We start from the raw sequence: 16,420 nt of genomic DNA, 5'->3' as shown, positions 1-16,420 counted from the left end.
CTATTCGTGCCCCTTCCATCTGGCAGGAGGCTGCGGTCCATCAGGACCAAGACCTCCCGTCAGCAGTCGGGCTCATCAACAGCCCGGTCCCCCACTGACTGACTCTGTCATCCGTTTTACATCACTCAGTTGTGTAGAGTATGACTCTCTGTTCGCAGGTGCACTTTATTTTTAACTTTTATTCCTTGATTTTTAAACTAACCCATAGCCTTATATTTTTTTTTTATATTTTCCTCTTGCACTATGTTGTCTTATCTGTCTTGTTGTCCATTGTCTAACAGTCTGCTGTTATGCACCAATCGCCAAGTCAAATTCCTTGTATGTCTGACATATTTTGGTAATAAATCTTTCCTAATTCCTAAACCTTATGGGGCTCTTTGTTGCGACCCTTTCATGACAATATACAGGTCTCCTCCCTCTGCCTTTCTTTCAATTCTTTAAGTATTCCACCCACATGATTACTGATTTGTGTTCGTTCCTCCAGGAGGCGGTAGATTGATTACGTAGCACACACTATGAGAGCTTTGGTGTCATCCATGGTTGCCTAGTGACGGCGATCCAGGGCCATCGATCAGGAAGATTACGGGTGAGCCGGGGCACAGCCGGGATAAAGGGAAGTTGCCGGGTGATTGGTCAATCCTGGCCATTTAAAATCTGTAGTGTGCTGCTGGTTTAGTGGGCACTGAAAATGTCACATCGTCTGGCTAGACAGAAGGATGACCTCTCACTGGTGTTTTTTTATCCTCACGATTATAGTCACAAAACCACTAGAAGACCGCTGCACAACCAAGCATTTCTTACCTATGAAAAGTCAAGTACTCTTCAGACAACACTTTCAAATTCCAAATTAAGAGCATTATTAAAACCACGATTTGATATATAATATACGGTGGAGTAATACCTGAGCCCCCAGACTCAGTGTGTTGTATCGCATCACTTCACTTAATGAGTTTACGGTAACAAGTCTTCTTCAAAACGGCATGTTCTTTAAACGATGCTCCCATTTAGTAAGTAAGCTTTAGGGGCATGAATACCTTGTGATTGACAGATCACAACCAGTGTCACCGAGTACGAATTTGGTCCCTTTTATTCACTGCTTGTAAAAAAACGAGATGGTGACGGCAAAAATCCTTCAAAACTGTAGTCCACAACCCAAAGGTACGTCGACCTCTTATAAGGCAATTACTCAATCAAGGACAAGCTGTGGAATTCAGCAAATTGTACTTGAATTGAATTGAGAATATATTTTCCCTTGAATGGAGTAAACTTTTTGGCGCATTGATGATGTTCTCCTTGTCCTAATCACATCAGACTAAGCCAATGCCTTCTAGCAAAGTCCACAGAATAAAATGAAACTGGCGGCATAAATCGCCATCGCATGTCTTAAATGTAACCCTAGCACCGACGGATTATCAGACACTGACAAACAAACAGATAATGTCATCCATCCTGCTATTGATATTCTATAAGGGCCTCATTTCTACGCGAGTTAACATCACGAGCTGATGAAAAGTCGCCATGCAGCGATTGATTTAGGTTTATTCCCTCCCCACTGGCATTTGGGTATAACAAGTTTGATTGATGTTTTCATGGAAAGTACTCAACAGCTACAAAATTAGGACACATTGATCTACTCTAATTAGCTATTAGGCAGACACTAATAACACACACACACATTGTCTGTTCATTCTCGCCCACACAAACACATTGAAAGTATCCAGTATTTTGGTCACACTCCGGGTGGTGCGCCAGGGATGGCAGTCTGGGGTGACTGGTTAGTGAAGGACCTCGTGATCATGGTCATGAGGAAATATCTGACATAAATCGGCTTGGTGCAGAGTATGGGAACCTTTGGAGTCTGAGAAGTAAAAAATAAATACTAATAAAGCCTGCGTTTTATTGTTTTACCACAAAAAATTAACTAATAATCAGCAACACAATATTATTCAAGCTGCTTTCTCTAAATATATCTGTAGAAAATTGCAACAACAAACTTATTGGCCAAGATACACGCATAGGGACGCTTGTTGTATTTAGTGCAGAGGCAAGGGGGGAAGGTGTAAGTTTGGAGCCTAGGAGATCTATAGACAGACTGTGAATATATATATATATATATATATATATTATATAATTTGTTAACTGATATTAACATTGCAGACTTTTTTTCTGAAGTCCGTGTGCTTTCACTCCCCACAGGTTCCTGTGTATGGTGGTTTTATCTGATGGTGGTTGTTCTTGCTTACTCTCAACATTTGAATCATTTCTGTATTAGGAATTTAACGTATTGTACATCTTTTACACTGTTCATGCTGTACACATGACGTCCATTGCAGTCTGTCCATCCCGGGACGGGGATCCTCCTCTGTCATGTGAGGGTTTTGGGACAGGGGATGTCACATGTGTACAGACTGTAAAGCCCTCTGAAGCCAATTTGCAATTTTGGGCGATGGATTCCAAAAAGTTTTCCAAAGTGAGTGTCAGTCCTCTCAATTTTATCTCACCTCTCTGTCCTTATGAGTCCATGTGAATAAAACTACAAGACAGCAAAAAAAACACCACCTCATCACGTTATACACACACACCCCTCTTATCCTTTGCCCAACACCCACCAGTTTGTTTGAGGAAGTTGTAGCAAGGGTGTTGCATGATAGGACGGATATAGTTCTTCACAGAGGCCTACGCAGCGGCTGGTGACAGCCTCTATTTACAGACTGCAGGGTATTGAAAGCAGGAAGGGAAACGTTTCCTTTTCCCTGGACAAGTAGAATGCCACAGCGGTGGGGGCTCACCGGCTGCAAACAGAGATTAGCCGTTAAAGTTGCTCCTCAGGGACGTCGGGGGTTAGGCAGGCGGAGGGAGGAATGAGAGATAACGAGAGAGACCGGGAGGCAGGAAGACACCGTACTCGACCTCGAGTGGAAAAAAGTTGAACTTTGTATCAAGTAAAAAGAACAAATGCACAACTAATATTGCATACGTGTATGAAGGATGCAAGTGGCACGATTTCCAAAAGTTGAAAAGAATAATAAAATAAATATGCAGATTTCTCAATGTGCTGCTGGGACACAGCAGCTGCTAGAGTGTAATGTTTTATAACTCCCTCCAAAACAAGAAAAAGTCACGCATCCTGTTCCGCACATGGCACACTATCATATATTGCACATCTTAACTTTCTAACTTCAAATGAAAAGTGTAATGTCAGAAAGAGCTCTGCCGTGTACTTCTGTACTATCTTTCTCCCTGCAAACGCAGCAATGCATCATTGTGTCACATCGATTTGCTTTGTTATGAGGCTTCCTGCTCAAACTTTGCCTGAGAACAAATACCGGAAGGGTGTGTTGGTTTGGGGAGAAAAATGTGCGGGTCCCCACTTTTTTGTTTAAACTGTAAAAATCTATCTCAAATACAGTGTCTTTCTCAAATGAATAGTCATTCCTCTTAGATTGTGAGGATTTTTTCTCTAGATTTGGAGATTCTGTGTGCTCCTAACTCCAAATCTAGAGAGAACATTTTATAATCAGAGCTCAATTGAATATATTGTTATGAGTGAACGCTGGCATGTTGTGTAAGCCGGCATATGTGATACATTGTCTTTTGCAGAAGAATATAAGTTGGTTTCTTGGGGGTAAAACACAGAATGCTGCTATGCTGATTTCAGGATGCACACTTTCTGTTGTCACAGACTGTCATCTGGGGCAGATTTCATGCATTAAAAGAGAGAAATGAAATAGTGTGTTTGCGAGAAGAATGCATTTAGCAGATACCAGATTTGTGGGGAAAATAACATTTTCTTTCACAAATTATATTTTGTATTAGTTTAACATTCTTGGGTATACGCTTACTTGCAACCGAATGCTAAACAAGATATATAGAGATGACAAAAATGTTACAATTAACTGAAATGAACTGAAAGGACTTAGTTAAAGAAGTTCTAAGAGAAACAACTTTGCTCTAAATGGATCCATAATTCTCAAAATAAACATAACTGCTTTAAGACGCCATACTAGTGATTGAGAACATAAACTAATGTTAACAATGTTTACTGAGGTTATAAATAATAAAAAATACAATTTTCTGATAGAGATCTATACAAACAGACTTGTAACCAAAGGAGTTGTCGGCTGTTGGCCATCAGAAAGAACGCAGGTTTAAGGCGTTTACACATCGGCTTTACCGCAAATCAGCCAACCTGCACCTCTAAAGGTCACCAGTTCCTGTTGTGTGTATGCAAAACAAAAACCAAGGGCCTGATCCTATTTTTGACTGAGGACCAGTTGCTTCCTGGAGTCTCCACTGGATACCTGGCGAACCTGGTCTTTATACTAAGCGAAGCCCGTCACACACTGCACATTTGGAGAATCCTTTTGTTTTCTTTGCAGCGTTCATCTGCTTCGTTGCTGTCTGCCTGTCGGAGTCATGCTCAGTGAGCTGAACTGGGGTTTCATGCAGCAGTCATTCTGAACTAGTTTCATGTCATGCGTGTAGGCCCATGGGAGTTTCACATTCACCCAGCCTGCCTCTTCATTACCCCTGCGGGCTTTTATAACAGCGTCAGCCCTGACTAGTTCCTGTTTATGTATTCCTCCCTAAAACAGCTTGCATCCCCGTGCAGACCACAAACGCCGCAATTTCCTGCTGTCGTAATACATAATTATTTATTATCTATCATTCAAAGTAGGGATTGCAATATCCGAACAGAACCAGGAAACAATGGTAAAGAGAAGAAGAAAAAAAAAGAGCCGAATAACGCACTTGCACTTTTTTCTCATGCAGGGACCGGATGCAGAAAATTTGTAACATTCTTCAATCTTATTGAAAGTGAGGCAGGCCTAACACCTGTAGCACAGAGTGCCGCACGTCGACTGATCATGGCCATGCAATCACAAATCAGTGCAAATTTCCTGCCTGAAGTAATCACTACACTATGTTCGGTCCGCCCTCCCACAGGCCTCGTCTACTACTGTGCTCCCCCCTGACTGATTTAATTCCAGCCACAGCTTGATTTATAGCTCTTTAAGTCCGACACCCTGCCTCAACAGCTACCTTCCCCTCCCATGGCTGCCACTATCGTGCTGTCGCCTCCCTCTCCTGGCGCTCCCGCCATGCCTTTAAAGGTGAGGATAGCAGCGTGCATATTGACAAGCTGAGGTTTTACAGGGTCCGTGCCCTTTCATGGGATGCTGAAGTGGTAACGGAGGAACAGAAATATCCCCAGAGGAACAGCGAAATGGTCGAGAAGAATATTTTTCTGGATTGAACCGCTGAAGAATTTTTCTTGTTTGCATCGAGAGGCAAATACACTTAGAATTCGATGACTTATTGACATAAGCATAGGCGCCACTGTTGTCCTGACAAGTAAGGATCATTTATGGTGTTTAAAAAGAAAATAAACAACAACAGTTGAGAAAGAAAATGTCTAAATTCACGTGACTTAGGTGCAAGTCTTCTAGTACCATGATGAAACGGAGTAAGCACTCCTCAGTTTTACATCACACATGCTAACTGTGATTGTGGCCAAGCAAGTAAAGTGAGAAAGGTTTATAGAAGTGTGGGGCCTGTGGAGAAATAGATGGAGTTAGCTGATGGAACTTAAGATAAAGAAGGCGGTGGACACAGGCGGAAAGGGCATTGGAACGTTACACCTCAACAATGGTGAACATCCAGAACACGTCTGGCTGAGCCGCTGCTCCTGTCTGCTCTCTGTAATGATCTCCTATTTGCCTTGAATTTGTCTCCTTTGTTTGAAAATTGTTCTCCCTTTTCTTCACAATGTCCCTCTGCTCTGCCTTAGTTTGATTCCTCCCGCCGCTACATCTCTTCCCCCTCCTCCTCCTCCTCTTCCCAGATGTGTGGCTGTTGATCCTTCGGCATGAAGCAGCAGCCATGCACAATGGACACAATTATGGCTGGCTTTCATGATAAGTGCAACACTGCTGCAGGTTGAGGAGGTGATGCTAAATGTTAAGGGTGGCCGCTCCAGAGGCCTGAAATAATTGCACTGCGGCAGGAGAGGAGAGAGAGGAGGAACAGAGATGCAGAGGCTTTAAAAAAAGAAAGAAGTCTCTTGATTTCATTAATATACTGAGGGCTTGTAATCCTTGAAATCCTTTCTTTTTAAAGCACTATAAATCTTTCAAGTTAAGTACCACTCCACACACGCGCATGATATCACATAGACCACGGGTTACTTTGATGCCGCTGCCAATCAAATAAGGTCTATTAAAATTGGACTTTTGTCCGTCACATATGACGACTGATTTGCATCCGCTGAATCAGACACTGATCTGGATAAACAGGTGCACACAGGCAAGCTTGTCCGGTATTCAAAACAGGAGCGGGTAATCAGCAACATGAAGCTCTGGCCAAAATCCACCACATCAGAGTTTTAAAAAAAAACATATTATCTGCCTCCCACAAGGATGCGAAAGGCCGTTACAGCTACAAGTAAAATCCCACTGCTCTGACATAAAACCTGCGTGGATAAGGCAGGGGTGAAGCATGAGCCAGGACGCTGCCCAGCAAGTAATCAGCAACATCCTGGCACTCAGAGATGCCTCCTAATCCCTGCTGCTTTGAAGGCGGCGGGAGGTAATCACCTTGAATCCCTGCAGTCAGGCAGCTGCAGTCCGAACAGGTAATGAGGGGGGCTGAGTGGAGGTTGCGAGCAAGATAAGTCTGACCTTTGCTGGTGTAATCCACTGTCGAATCCCCATCAGCAGGTGTTTGGGGATATTGGGGTCTTTGGCTTGGTTCCATTTGATGGGCACCTCAGCATTCATACCTCCACTTCCCAGATGGGTCAAACAATAACTATGCTTGCTGACTTTTATTCGTAACTCTTTCAGGAAATAATTCAATTTGTTCAAGTATTAGATGCATGGAACATCTGCAACGTGCAACCCATGCGCAATCGCGACTCCCATATGCGTCAGCATGCGATTTTCACAGTTCTGTGGCTGATGGTGCAAGAAGACAAGTCCTCGCACGACCTCATCTTCAGTTGCCGTATAAGTTTAAACTTATGTCTATGTAGCAGGTAGATCAAGCGGGGAATCAAGGCGCGGACCTCCAGAACGAAAAAACATCGTGGCTTCACTTAACTAACAAGCAAGTTCTGGCACATTTCTTACCTTCAGAGTTTGAAGGGTCCCATGCTCTGGGGGGCGGAGGTGACAGTTTGTGGAGTTGAGCGCTGAGATTAGAAGCGTTACATCACCAGCACCACCGAATTCAAAACGCCCGTTCAGCGGTGGGAACACCGCGGTCCTGCGGGGAGGGAGAGAGAGGGAGAGAGAGGGAGAGAGAGAGAGAGAGAGAGAGAGAGAGAGAGGGGGTGGTGGAGGGGGAGCTCAACAACTCATCAGAACAAACGTACTCGGGTCGGATCCTTCTTTGGACTTGACACAAGCGGCTCTCTGAGTGGGTGCTCCCCCCGATAGTCTTCCGACAGAGAGTTGCACGCGATGAACTCCCGGGCATCAGGTCGCAGCTGGCACAGGCTCCTGTTCCAGATGCGCGGCTCACGATGGCACAGGAGAAGAGCCACAGTCCCGCCTACCGGTGGCAGCACAACAACACCACGGAGTGCGCATACTTGTAAGGAGCCGCTACGCGTCATTACGCACCATGACAATCCGTGTTGGCTTCTCCGCGACATCCATTGTAGAATGGGGAATTCAACCATGTGATCATTTATTTAAAAAAAAAAACATCTTGATAACGCTGCATGACAAGAAGCCTGGGCTGTAAGAAAGCTGCGCCGTTGATTAGTTAGATTAATCATGCATGTTCTACATTGAGCACGTGTTTTCACAACAGTTGTTCATAGAGCAGCGGCAGCCCACCTGTTGCTACAGCGATGCCTTTAAACGTCACATGGTGCGTTCAAGTCATGCGGGATTACATGAGTGAAACACCTAAACGTCACATAACAGTGTAAAACTTTATTTCATTGACTTTTTACAGTACAATGAAACATTGCTCGTATTATGAAAGTACAGTCGGTTTGAGAAGAGCATAATGAGCCATTAGGGTGCGAGGACTCGTGGTGAGGACGAGTGGGGATATTTCCTATAGCGTTTGAATGCAGCAGTGTAGTCCTGCCCGACCAGGAAGCAGAGGACAGCTAGAAAACACAGTAGGTGCTGTTCAATACATTTGTATCAGAATGGGGCTTCGTCAAGGAGACATAACAGTAAATAACAGATTCTGAGTCTTGTACAGTAAACGTTTATAACTGTAAATGTAGTGACACAAGAAAACATAACTTTTATTGGTTGAGCAATGCCTGTTGCATTCGGTTTTCAAAGCCCAGTACGCTTCGCTCATCGAGTGCTTTTCGTACAGAATACAATTGAAAACAGTGTCCTGTGTTAATGTCCTCTCAATCTCACAGTTTAGACCGGAAATGGCTTTTTTTTTTTAGCGTTCAAGCACAGCTAATGTTGTGATTCTTTCCCAGCAGCAGCCTGGTCTTTCCCTGGCATTCCCCTTCTTGAATCACTTTAAACGAGGGTGAAGAAGCCAAAAGTCCTTGGATCCTTGGATCCCGTGTACCAGAATGGACAGCCGGGAGGTGGGGGGTCTGCTGCAGGAGTGCCTTGGAGCAGTGGCACCATCTCAGCACTCCACCGAGCCCACTGAGGCACAGAGGCTGAACTACTGTAGCTGTAGAGGTTAGACAGAAGATGGTGCCATTTGCTCGATCTTCCTATGGACATGAGTTCTGATTGGGTTTGTGTAGAGATAGTAGGGGGTGGAATTAGTTCATATTAATGTTTTAAGATAGGGTTGTGTGATCAGAGTGGGGGAAAGTATTCTTTACTGAGTGAATCCCACACTTGGCATGAAGGTGAAGGGCAAAACGTTTCTTGTGTAGCCTTAAGGGAAGATATTATCTCCTGCAAAGTTTGTACAAGTGTATCTTGTGTTATAAACACAAGTTTGTAGGATTTCCACACACTTTTATTATATGTATTCATATTCACTTATTTCCTGTAGACTCGCTCTGTGCGGAACTGGCCTCTCTCCTGCAGGAGGCGATGGATATGAAATGGCCGTTTGTGCCGGAGAAGTGGCAGTACAAGCAGGCAGTCAGTACCGAAGACAAGACCAACCTAAGTGACCTCATCAAGAAGCACCTGTCTCAGCTCCTGGTAACAAAGACACGGTTAAGTGATGCTTTCCTCCCGGTGTTTCTGAGTGGGAATGACCCATGTTCATGGTTGCTGTGTTGCCAGGCCGTTCTAAAGGCTTCCATCGTGGCTCGGGAGGCCCACGCCGCACTGGCGGTGGTCTTCCTAGTCGACCGCTTCCTTTATTGGACAGACGAGTCGAGCCGGCTGCTGAAGATCACCAAGCTGCTCCACAGATGCCATCCTGATACTCCTGTGGCCCCCCAGCTGGTCATACGGCAGGCCAGGGTCTACTTTAACTCTGGTGCAGTGTGGCAGAGGGCCGCCTACTTTAATAAGATTCTTAGTTTTAAGGGGAGCACCTGGCACTGAATAAATGTTAATGGGTGAATTCACACATCGTAAATCATTCTCATCATAGTTTGGGGAAGTAATATGCAAACTCATAATATAAAATGTGAAAAACATCATTACACATTGCAATTAAGGTGATAAAGAGCTGGATAAACATTACAATCATCTTCCCTGCAGGCAAACTACAGAAAGCAGAATTCATTCTCAGCAGTCTGATTAACAACAGCGGAGCCACCGGTAGGTACCAACACATTCTTATTGCCTTTTATGCATTATGTTTCTTACAGGCTGATTGAAAACCATATTTTTGCTTTCTCATACAGGTTGCTGGGTGTACCACTATGAAAGTGACAGGGCTCTTGTGCAGGCAGTTAGTGTTCAAGTACGCGGGATGGTTCTGCAGAAGCTAGGTAAGACTTTTTTCTGATGATAGAAGAGAACTTTCTCCGTTGATAAACTCATGCTATGGCTGTTTTCCCTCTGTGTCAGGCCTTTGGCGTGAGGCTGCAGAGCTAATCTGGACCTCTCTAGTTGGCTACTACGCACTTCCACAACCTGATAAAAAGGTAGGCCAGATGCAGCCTCTATATTGCTATCACAGTTGCCATATTGTGAGGTAGTAGACATGCACACTGTTGAAAACCCTTTGATAGGGCATTGGAACCTCTCTTGGAATACTGGCCAACATATTGGTATCTATGAATGACGAGGACTTCCACGCTTTTAGGACTAATCCACAAATTGATTTGGTAAGCATATCTGATAGATGTAATATTTTGTATTTAGTGTTTATATTGCAGCCTTTGTATAGTTAATTGTCTATGTCTGTTTGGAGTCTTTACTTGGTGACAGGAGTCATCGTCTCCTCTCAGCAGCCCAGGCAGCTAAGATGGCGGTGGTGTACAGCCAGTACACTTCCCTCTATGTGTTGACCAATGTGGTAGGTCCTTCTATGGATGGGTCGTTAGCACGGCTCATTGTTGCCTGACATGAATTATGATTAAATCATATACATAAATCATTTCCCAAATCCGACATTTCTAAATCAGTATTGTACAGTAATGCAGCAGTAGATAACCATACCATTGAAATTCTACGAATCTCGGTACCCAATTTTTCTTCTACTTTTTTCAAATTTATTATCAATCACCAATAACCCACCTCAAAGTTTCTTACCAAAAACTAAATGTTACAAGATTACATTTGAACACATCACCATAACGTAATAATTTCTCTCCGACCAATGTTATATTGTGCTGAATAGACTGTGAACACTAATTAGTTCTGTTATCCTCGTTCACAGTATGTGAACAGTATGTATATGTGTCACAGTATTTCGGCAAAGACTTGGTACCGAAGAGTCCCCTCTCATAAGATACCTATTCTTCTGAGTTTTATATCTTACTTATTGAAGCTGTACTTCTGCCTCTCTGTGCCCTCTTTATCTCTTCAGGTAACTCAAGGGACCTGCTTGTTATCGTACAATTTCTCGGTAGAGTGCCCTGACTCTCAACGGCGGCCATTCCTCCTGCAGGCTAGAGAGGCCTTTTCAATCGGCGTGCTCACCAAAGCAGAAGGCGAGCTGGTCACCAGCAAGCAAGAGCTTCACACCTTGCTGAAGGCTGCATATTCCTTAACCGTCACTCACAAATGGCTCGGCACTCCTCTGGAAGTTGTGGAGCAAGCAAATCAAGCTTGCCAAAAAGCTTTAGCAAAATTCTACGATTACTGCAATGCAGATATTCAAGATAAAGACGGCCTCTGTGCTGAAATCATGCATCTGGTCACCCAAGTCAAGCTTCTGCTGCGAGTGGAGCCTTTCATTAATACAGACAAGGGGTCTTTTATCCCTGACAGCTACAGAAACACCAAAGACACTCTGGTCAATTTTACTCTGGAAGGCTTCGCCGAGGTGATGCTGAGATTACAAAAGCATCATGCATCGCTGTGCGAGACAACCAACACAAGCTGTAAAAGGACCACGGACAAGATAGATGGGGGAAAATTATGTATAACTGCGATGGGTACAACCATTGGTACGCTCAACACAGAATGTAGCACTGAGGCCTGCAAAGTGTCCCCCAATGAAGAGGAGCCAGTAAACAAGGGTTCAAAACCAACCTGTGTGCACCCGACTCAGAGGTCCGACCCGTGTTCCACTTTAGGAAGCACAGATAACCTCGGCTCTTCATGGCAGAACTTTTCCCTGAGCAGTTCAGGGTCTCCTCGGCCCAGCGGCAGCAACTTCACAGGAGGTCCGGCTATAGGACCTCAAGCAAAAGTATGTAATCAGAATTGTCTGACCACTGAGGTTGATGATTGGTCAGACAGCCTTCTTCATTTCACTGATGAAAACAAGTCTCCAGTCAGTTCCCAAACTGTCCCGAGACCTGTAAACCCTGCCACTTCCTCTTCTAATGCCAGTTGTGGTTCAGAGAAGTTTGAAGTGATACAAGCTGGAATAGAGACACTGGACACTGGGGAGAATTGTATGATTGACGATGTGGCGGCAGAACCATCAGCCACTGAGGGAGCAGCACAGTCCTTATCCCAGTTGGCTCTTGGAACCTTCTCCAGCTCGCTCAATGACAGCTTTGGTTCCCAGTCGTCGTGGGAGAAAATATCCCTGGACCCAAACTCTCCCACAATCAGAAAACCTCAGCTGAGCAGCCCATCAAAAGAAGGAACCAGTGACAGCAGCAGGTCACCGGAGTCTGACAGGAGCTTCTTCCTCTTGGAGACCCTTGATTCTGAAACCAATGATTCAGCTCATCATCCCACACACAAAAACCACACATCCGGAGGGGAATCTAGAGATGTGTTCAGGCCCCAAACTCTGGAGAGACCTATTGTTAAGCCAAATATGCACACAGAGGTTGACTCAGTATGCGTAAAACCTGCTACCACCAACTCTTCAGCAACCCCATATCCAAACCTCTCCCAGTTTGTCCCAGAACAGTGTGCCTCCACTGAAACCTCTACCGGGAGTTCATTTGAGATGCTGGAGGACCATCAAAGTGGAGACAAACCTGCTGAAGTAATTCCCCCTCAGATGAAGAACTCCTCGTGCTACAGCTGTGTGCAGCAAAGCAGTGTGGCTGACATTGTCCCCCAGAGTCCTTACGTGTTGTCACAGCATGATTACCAAGCCCTACTGGCTGGAGTTTGCTATGAATGTCTGCTGAAGAGGCTTCACAGTGACAAAACACAATTCAAACTTAAGACACACAGAACTGCCCACAGTAAGTTTAAATTCCCAAAGTTATTGGAAATTGCCTTTCTCATGAGTACATCTTTTTGCCACGGTCACCAGAGGGTCTGTTGTTGGTCTGTAGTTCCATCACTTGTCCAGACTGAATTATCCCAACTATAGCAGGATTGCTATGGATTGTAATGGATACATTTGAATGACCTTGGTGATACTATCGACTTCTGCCTCAATATTTTCTGAATAGAGCCAGGAGGCCATTGCATCAGAACCAGCACAATCAATGCCAGTTAGCTCTCAGCGTTTTACATTTATAAATTAGGGTTGTTGCACATAAGTCCATAATTTCCATAATAAACATTTATTGCAATTGTATGCTAATCTCTAAATGTCATATCTATTAGGTGCTCTTCATTTAAAGTTCTCCAAAGCCACAGGACTGTGGACAGCCAGGGAGACCTGTGCGTACATCGGGGAGCCGATGGGGATGGAGGGAAAGCAGAGAGCGGCTATATGGGTGCAGTTTTTACACCAGGAGGAAAGGTTAAGCAGGTATGCCGCCGCACATTCAAGGGACAAACTGAACCTAAACATAATTGATTTTTTTTTCTCACTTTGTCTGTGTATGCATGCCCTTAGTTATGTAGGGAAAGACTACTTGAAGCCAAAGGGGATCCAGTTTCACCTGAGAGATGTGGAGCGACAGATGACAGCCCAGCACTATGTGACTGCGTTCAACAAGAGTCTTTACGACAAGGAAGTGACGGCTCAGATCTACTTCATTCCCTCAGAAGCTCTGTTGGTGAGGCCGTCGTAACGACCGCAGCCAACATTAAATAAATGTGTATATAAATGACTTTATCTAAGGAAAGTAGCTGTGTCAGATGTTACATTTGCATTAAAATGACATGATCCCTAATTGCTGATTCAGAAGGACCCCGCACACAAACACATAACTTAGGGACAGCAGATAGCAGAAGGAGCCTGCGGCAGCCTTGGAGCGATGTTGGTTGAAATTCAAATGTAATCCCATTATACCCTCCAGTATTGCCAGAAATACACTCCCTGCTCTCTGTAGTAGAGCCAATACTTTGTTTGTTAGTACTGTGATGTTCTACGACCAGTTAAATAGGAAATAATGGTACAAATAGTTAGTGTTTAGTTTTCTCTTAATTGTCTGCACCATCTGCACCATCAAATGAACTGGCCCAAAAGAAGTATTTGTATTCTAGATTCAATTTACAATTTGGGCCTGAATATTTCCTCTTAAATGAAGCACGTTGTAGTAAGACTGCAACACTGTCTTTGTGAATAATTTGAGTGGCAAAAGAACATTGAACACTACATGAAGCGTATTTAGAGACACAGTAAAGCCACAGGATTTCAGGAGAAGATGATATTCCCCAGCATGTTTAATAGGTTGCACGCAAAGATGGTCTTTTAATGTTTCCCTCTTGTTTGTCTAACTTTGAATAGATTCTGAACGGAAATCAGATCGCAGGCTGTGTAACAGTGGAGCCCCACATGCTGGGAGACTTTGTCAAACTGACCAACAACACTGTAAAGAAGGACAAGTGTATACAAGCTACAGAATACGGCATCGCCTTCGGACACTTTACCTGCCTGCTCTCTGACTACCAGGAAGTTGTTGTAGACCTGCAAGGTGTGTGTGTGTGTGCATGTGTGTGTGTTACTGATATACTCCTGTACTCCTGGTATATTCTTAATAGGGTCATTTAATGCTATATGTACATCTATCCTTTTTGCAGGGTGGGTCACAGCAAATGGCAAAGGACTGACCTACCTCACTGACCCCCAGATTCACTCCACCAGGACCCCCAGAGGCCCCTCCAACTTTGCTGCCCGAGGCCTCAGATACTTCCTGGAGGAGCAGCATGGCCCAGAGTGCAATGTGGTGTGCCAGCTGCTCCGACTGCCTCCACTGCGCCGACAGCCTCACGAACTTTGAGGAGTTGTCGATGTTGAGAGTTTGTGTTTGCATAATTCAATGATCAATCCAGGTACCGTTTGTTCCAATAGCACGACAATGCAGTTCAGCGTCATAACAACAACGTAGCTGTGCAGAAAAGTAGAAATTAACAAAACTAGGAAAATATTTTCAAGTTTAATTACATTCTATTTGAGGGGCTAAATACATGAACGTTACAGCCACCTTATTAAAAATGATTTGATGATAGCCACATGATAGCAATCTCAAGCTATTTTCCACTGCAATACATTATGGAAAATTGCCCTCTATTCACGTGTGACACGTGTTTTACTTTGTCATACTCGACATACATACTCCTGTACTTTCCCTGTTTGGCTGTCAGATTGTCTTTGTGTACTCATCGCTCTCCAGTATTTTCTATTGGTGTTTGCGTCAGTGGTTTATCATTTTACCTGCTCTCAACTCTTAGATTTGCCTCATGCCTGTTGGAATTGTTTGCCTCCATTGACAGACCTCCCGTGTATTACTACCTTGCCTACTACCCCGGCACCTTCTCTTGTGTTTTCCTCCGCTCCTGAGTCGGTGCATGGAAGTTTCCATCATTGCCGCTGTAGAGCTCTGATCTTGTATTGCGCCCATTCACACACAGCTATTTAGCTCTGTTGCAAATTTAACATATTGAAATCAGATTTTTTGTTATAGTTCAGTCGCTCAGGGGACCGCTGTACACCGTTAAGGTCAGTCAATCCTATTAATGTTAAGATATCTTTTGTCATTGACCTACAAAATGGCTGATTGTGTAACTGCTGTTCTTTTAACCTTCAAACATATCACACTGGAGCCAAACAAATTCACGGCATACGTACATAGATAATGTATAACCTTGTTATGATACGTGTAGCATAATGGACTGATGAATGACCTCAACTTTTAGATGTAAATATTGAATCAAATGAATCAAAAAATGTAGTGAGTGTATAATGTAAAACCGTTGTTGGATACAGTATGAACTAGAAGGAATATGGGACAAGCAGGTGCTGCTGCATTTAAAACCTCCACATCACATGACAGCGATGTCGCTCACGGGCCTCCCTCTCCAGTCGGCTGAAAATCCAGTTCTGGCTTTATTAGCATCCATCTTTATGTACACAAACAACATTCTTTACCCCTGACCCACTGTACACCGACTTTATCCCGTGTCTGCATGACTGTTATGAAAAGGACATATTTCACTGAGAAGTTGTGTGTTTGTACGTTCTGTGCTGAGCTAAATCATGCAGAATTTGTAACATGCACACAATCATTTGTACACAGAAAATTTCAGAGAGTTAAATTGACTCTGTGAGATTCAATTTGAACTTTAAGCTGTTGTTTATATTGTCCCAATCTTGTCAGTGTTAAATCAACACTAAACAAAGTGTTAACAACTTAACTCTTAATAAGTGTCAAAAATCAATCTGCCCAGTGTTAAATACATTACATTTCATTTAGCTGACACGTGCATTTTTAACCCATGGTTGTAACATTTTAGCCTGGGGAGCAATTAGGGGTCAGGTGTCTTGCTCGGGGACACTTTAACTTGGGACATGTAGCAGCCAGGGTTCGAACCGCCAACCTTGTGGTTCCCTGCTCATCCTCTCCAATCCGGCCACATAACGTAGAGTTTAACCGAACACCAAGACACTGTGACGCTGTACAGTTACATTTCCAACCTATCAAAGAGTTAATTTAACTCTACTAAGTGTCTCAAATGAATCTGATCTTGACACTGAA

The 16,420-nt window shown here is 43.9% G+C and overlaps 2 protein-coding genes across 14 annotated transcripts in view; one reads left to right on the top strand and one right to left on the bottom strand.

Annotated features, from left to right (window-relative positions):
• LOC120822490 (RAS guanyl-releasing protein 2) overlaps positions 1-7,587 on the bottom strand; it is a 33,369-nt gene extending 25,782 nt beyond the window's left edge. For 2 of the 4 annotated variants that reach the window (XR_013468175.1, XM_078105706.1), the window contains exon 1: positions 7,131-7,587. The gene's annotated coding sequence lies outside the window, so the exon portion shown is untranslated. The remainder of the gene's footprint in view (positions 1-7,130) is intronic. The other 2 variants (XR_013468174.1, XM_040182236.2) reach the window with 1 other exon arrangement.
• On the top strand, positions 7,517-16,420 carry alpk1 (alpha-kinase 1). 10 transcript variants are annotated; one of them, XM_040182229.2, is made up of 14 exons: positions 7,517-7,596; positions 8,462-8,675; positions 9,001-9,155; positions 9,240-9,438; positions 9,666-9,725; positions 9,812-9,898; positions 9,978-10,054; positions 10,142-10,237; positions 10,324-10,428; positions 10,942-12,730; positions 13,101-13,248; positions 13,336-13,498; positions 14,173-14,359; positions 14,466-16,420. In XM_040182229.2, the coding sequence occupies exons 2-14, from the start codon at positions 8,561-8,563 to the stop codon at positions 14,663-14,665; spliced, it is 3,381 nt and encodes a 1,126-aa protein (XP_040038163.2). In that variant the 5' UTR covers positions 7,517-7,596; positions 8,462-8,560; the 3' UTR covers positions 14,666-16,420. The 10 variants fall into 10 exon arrangements, with proteins under 10 accessions (XP_040038163.2, XP_040038162.2, XP_040038160.2 ...); XM_040182228.2 differs by lacking the exon at positions 7,517-7,596 and adding an exon at positions 8,082-8,137 and having other exon boundaries at positions 8,465-8,675; XM_040182226.2 differs by lacking the exon at positions 7,517-7,596 and adding an exon at positions 8,086-8,137.

The sequence above is a fragment of the Gasterosteus aculeatus genome, chromosome 7, assembly GCF_964276395.1.
Source record: "Gasterosteus aculeatus chromosome 7, fGasAcu3.hap1.1, whole genome shotgun sequence".
In the NCBI taxonomy this organism is placed as follows: domain Eukaryota; kingdom Metazoa; phylum Chordata; class Actinopteri; order Perciformes; family Gasterosteidae; genus Gasterosteus; species Gasterosteus aculeatus.
This window is presented reverse-complemented; position numbering and strand designations above follow the sequence as displayed.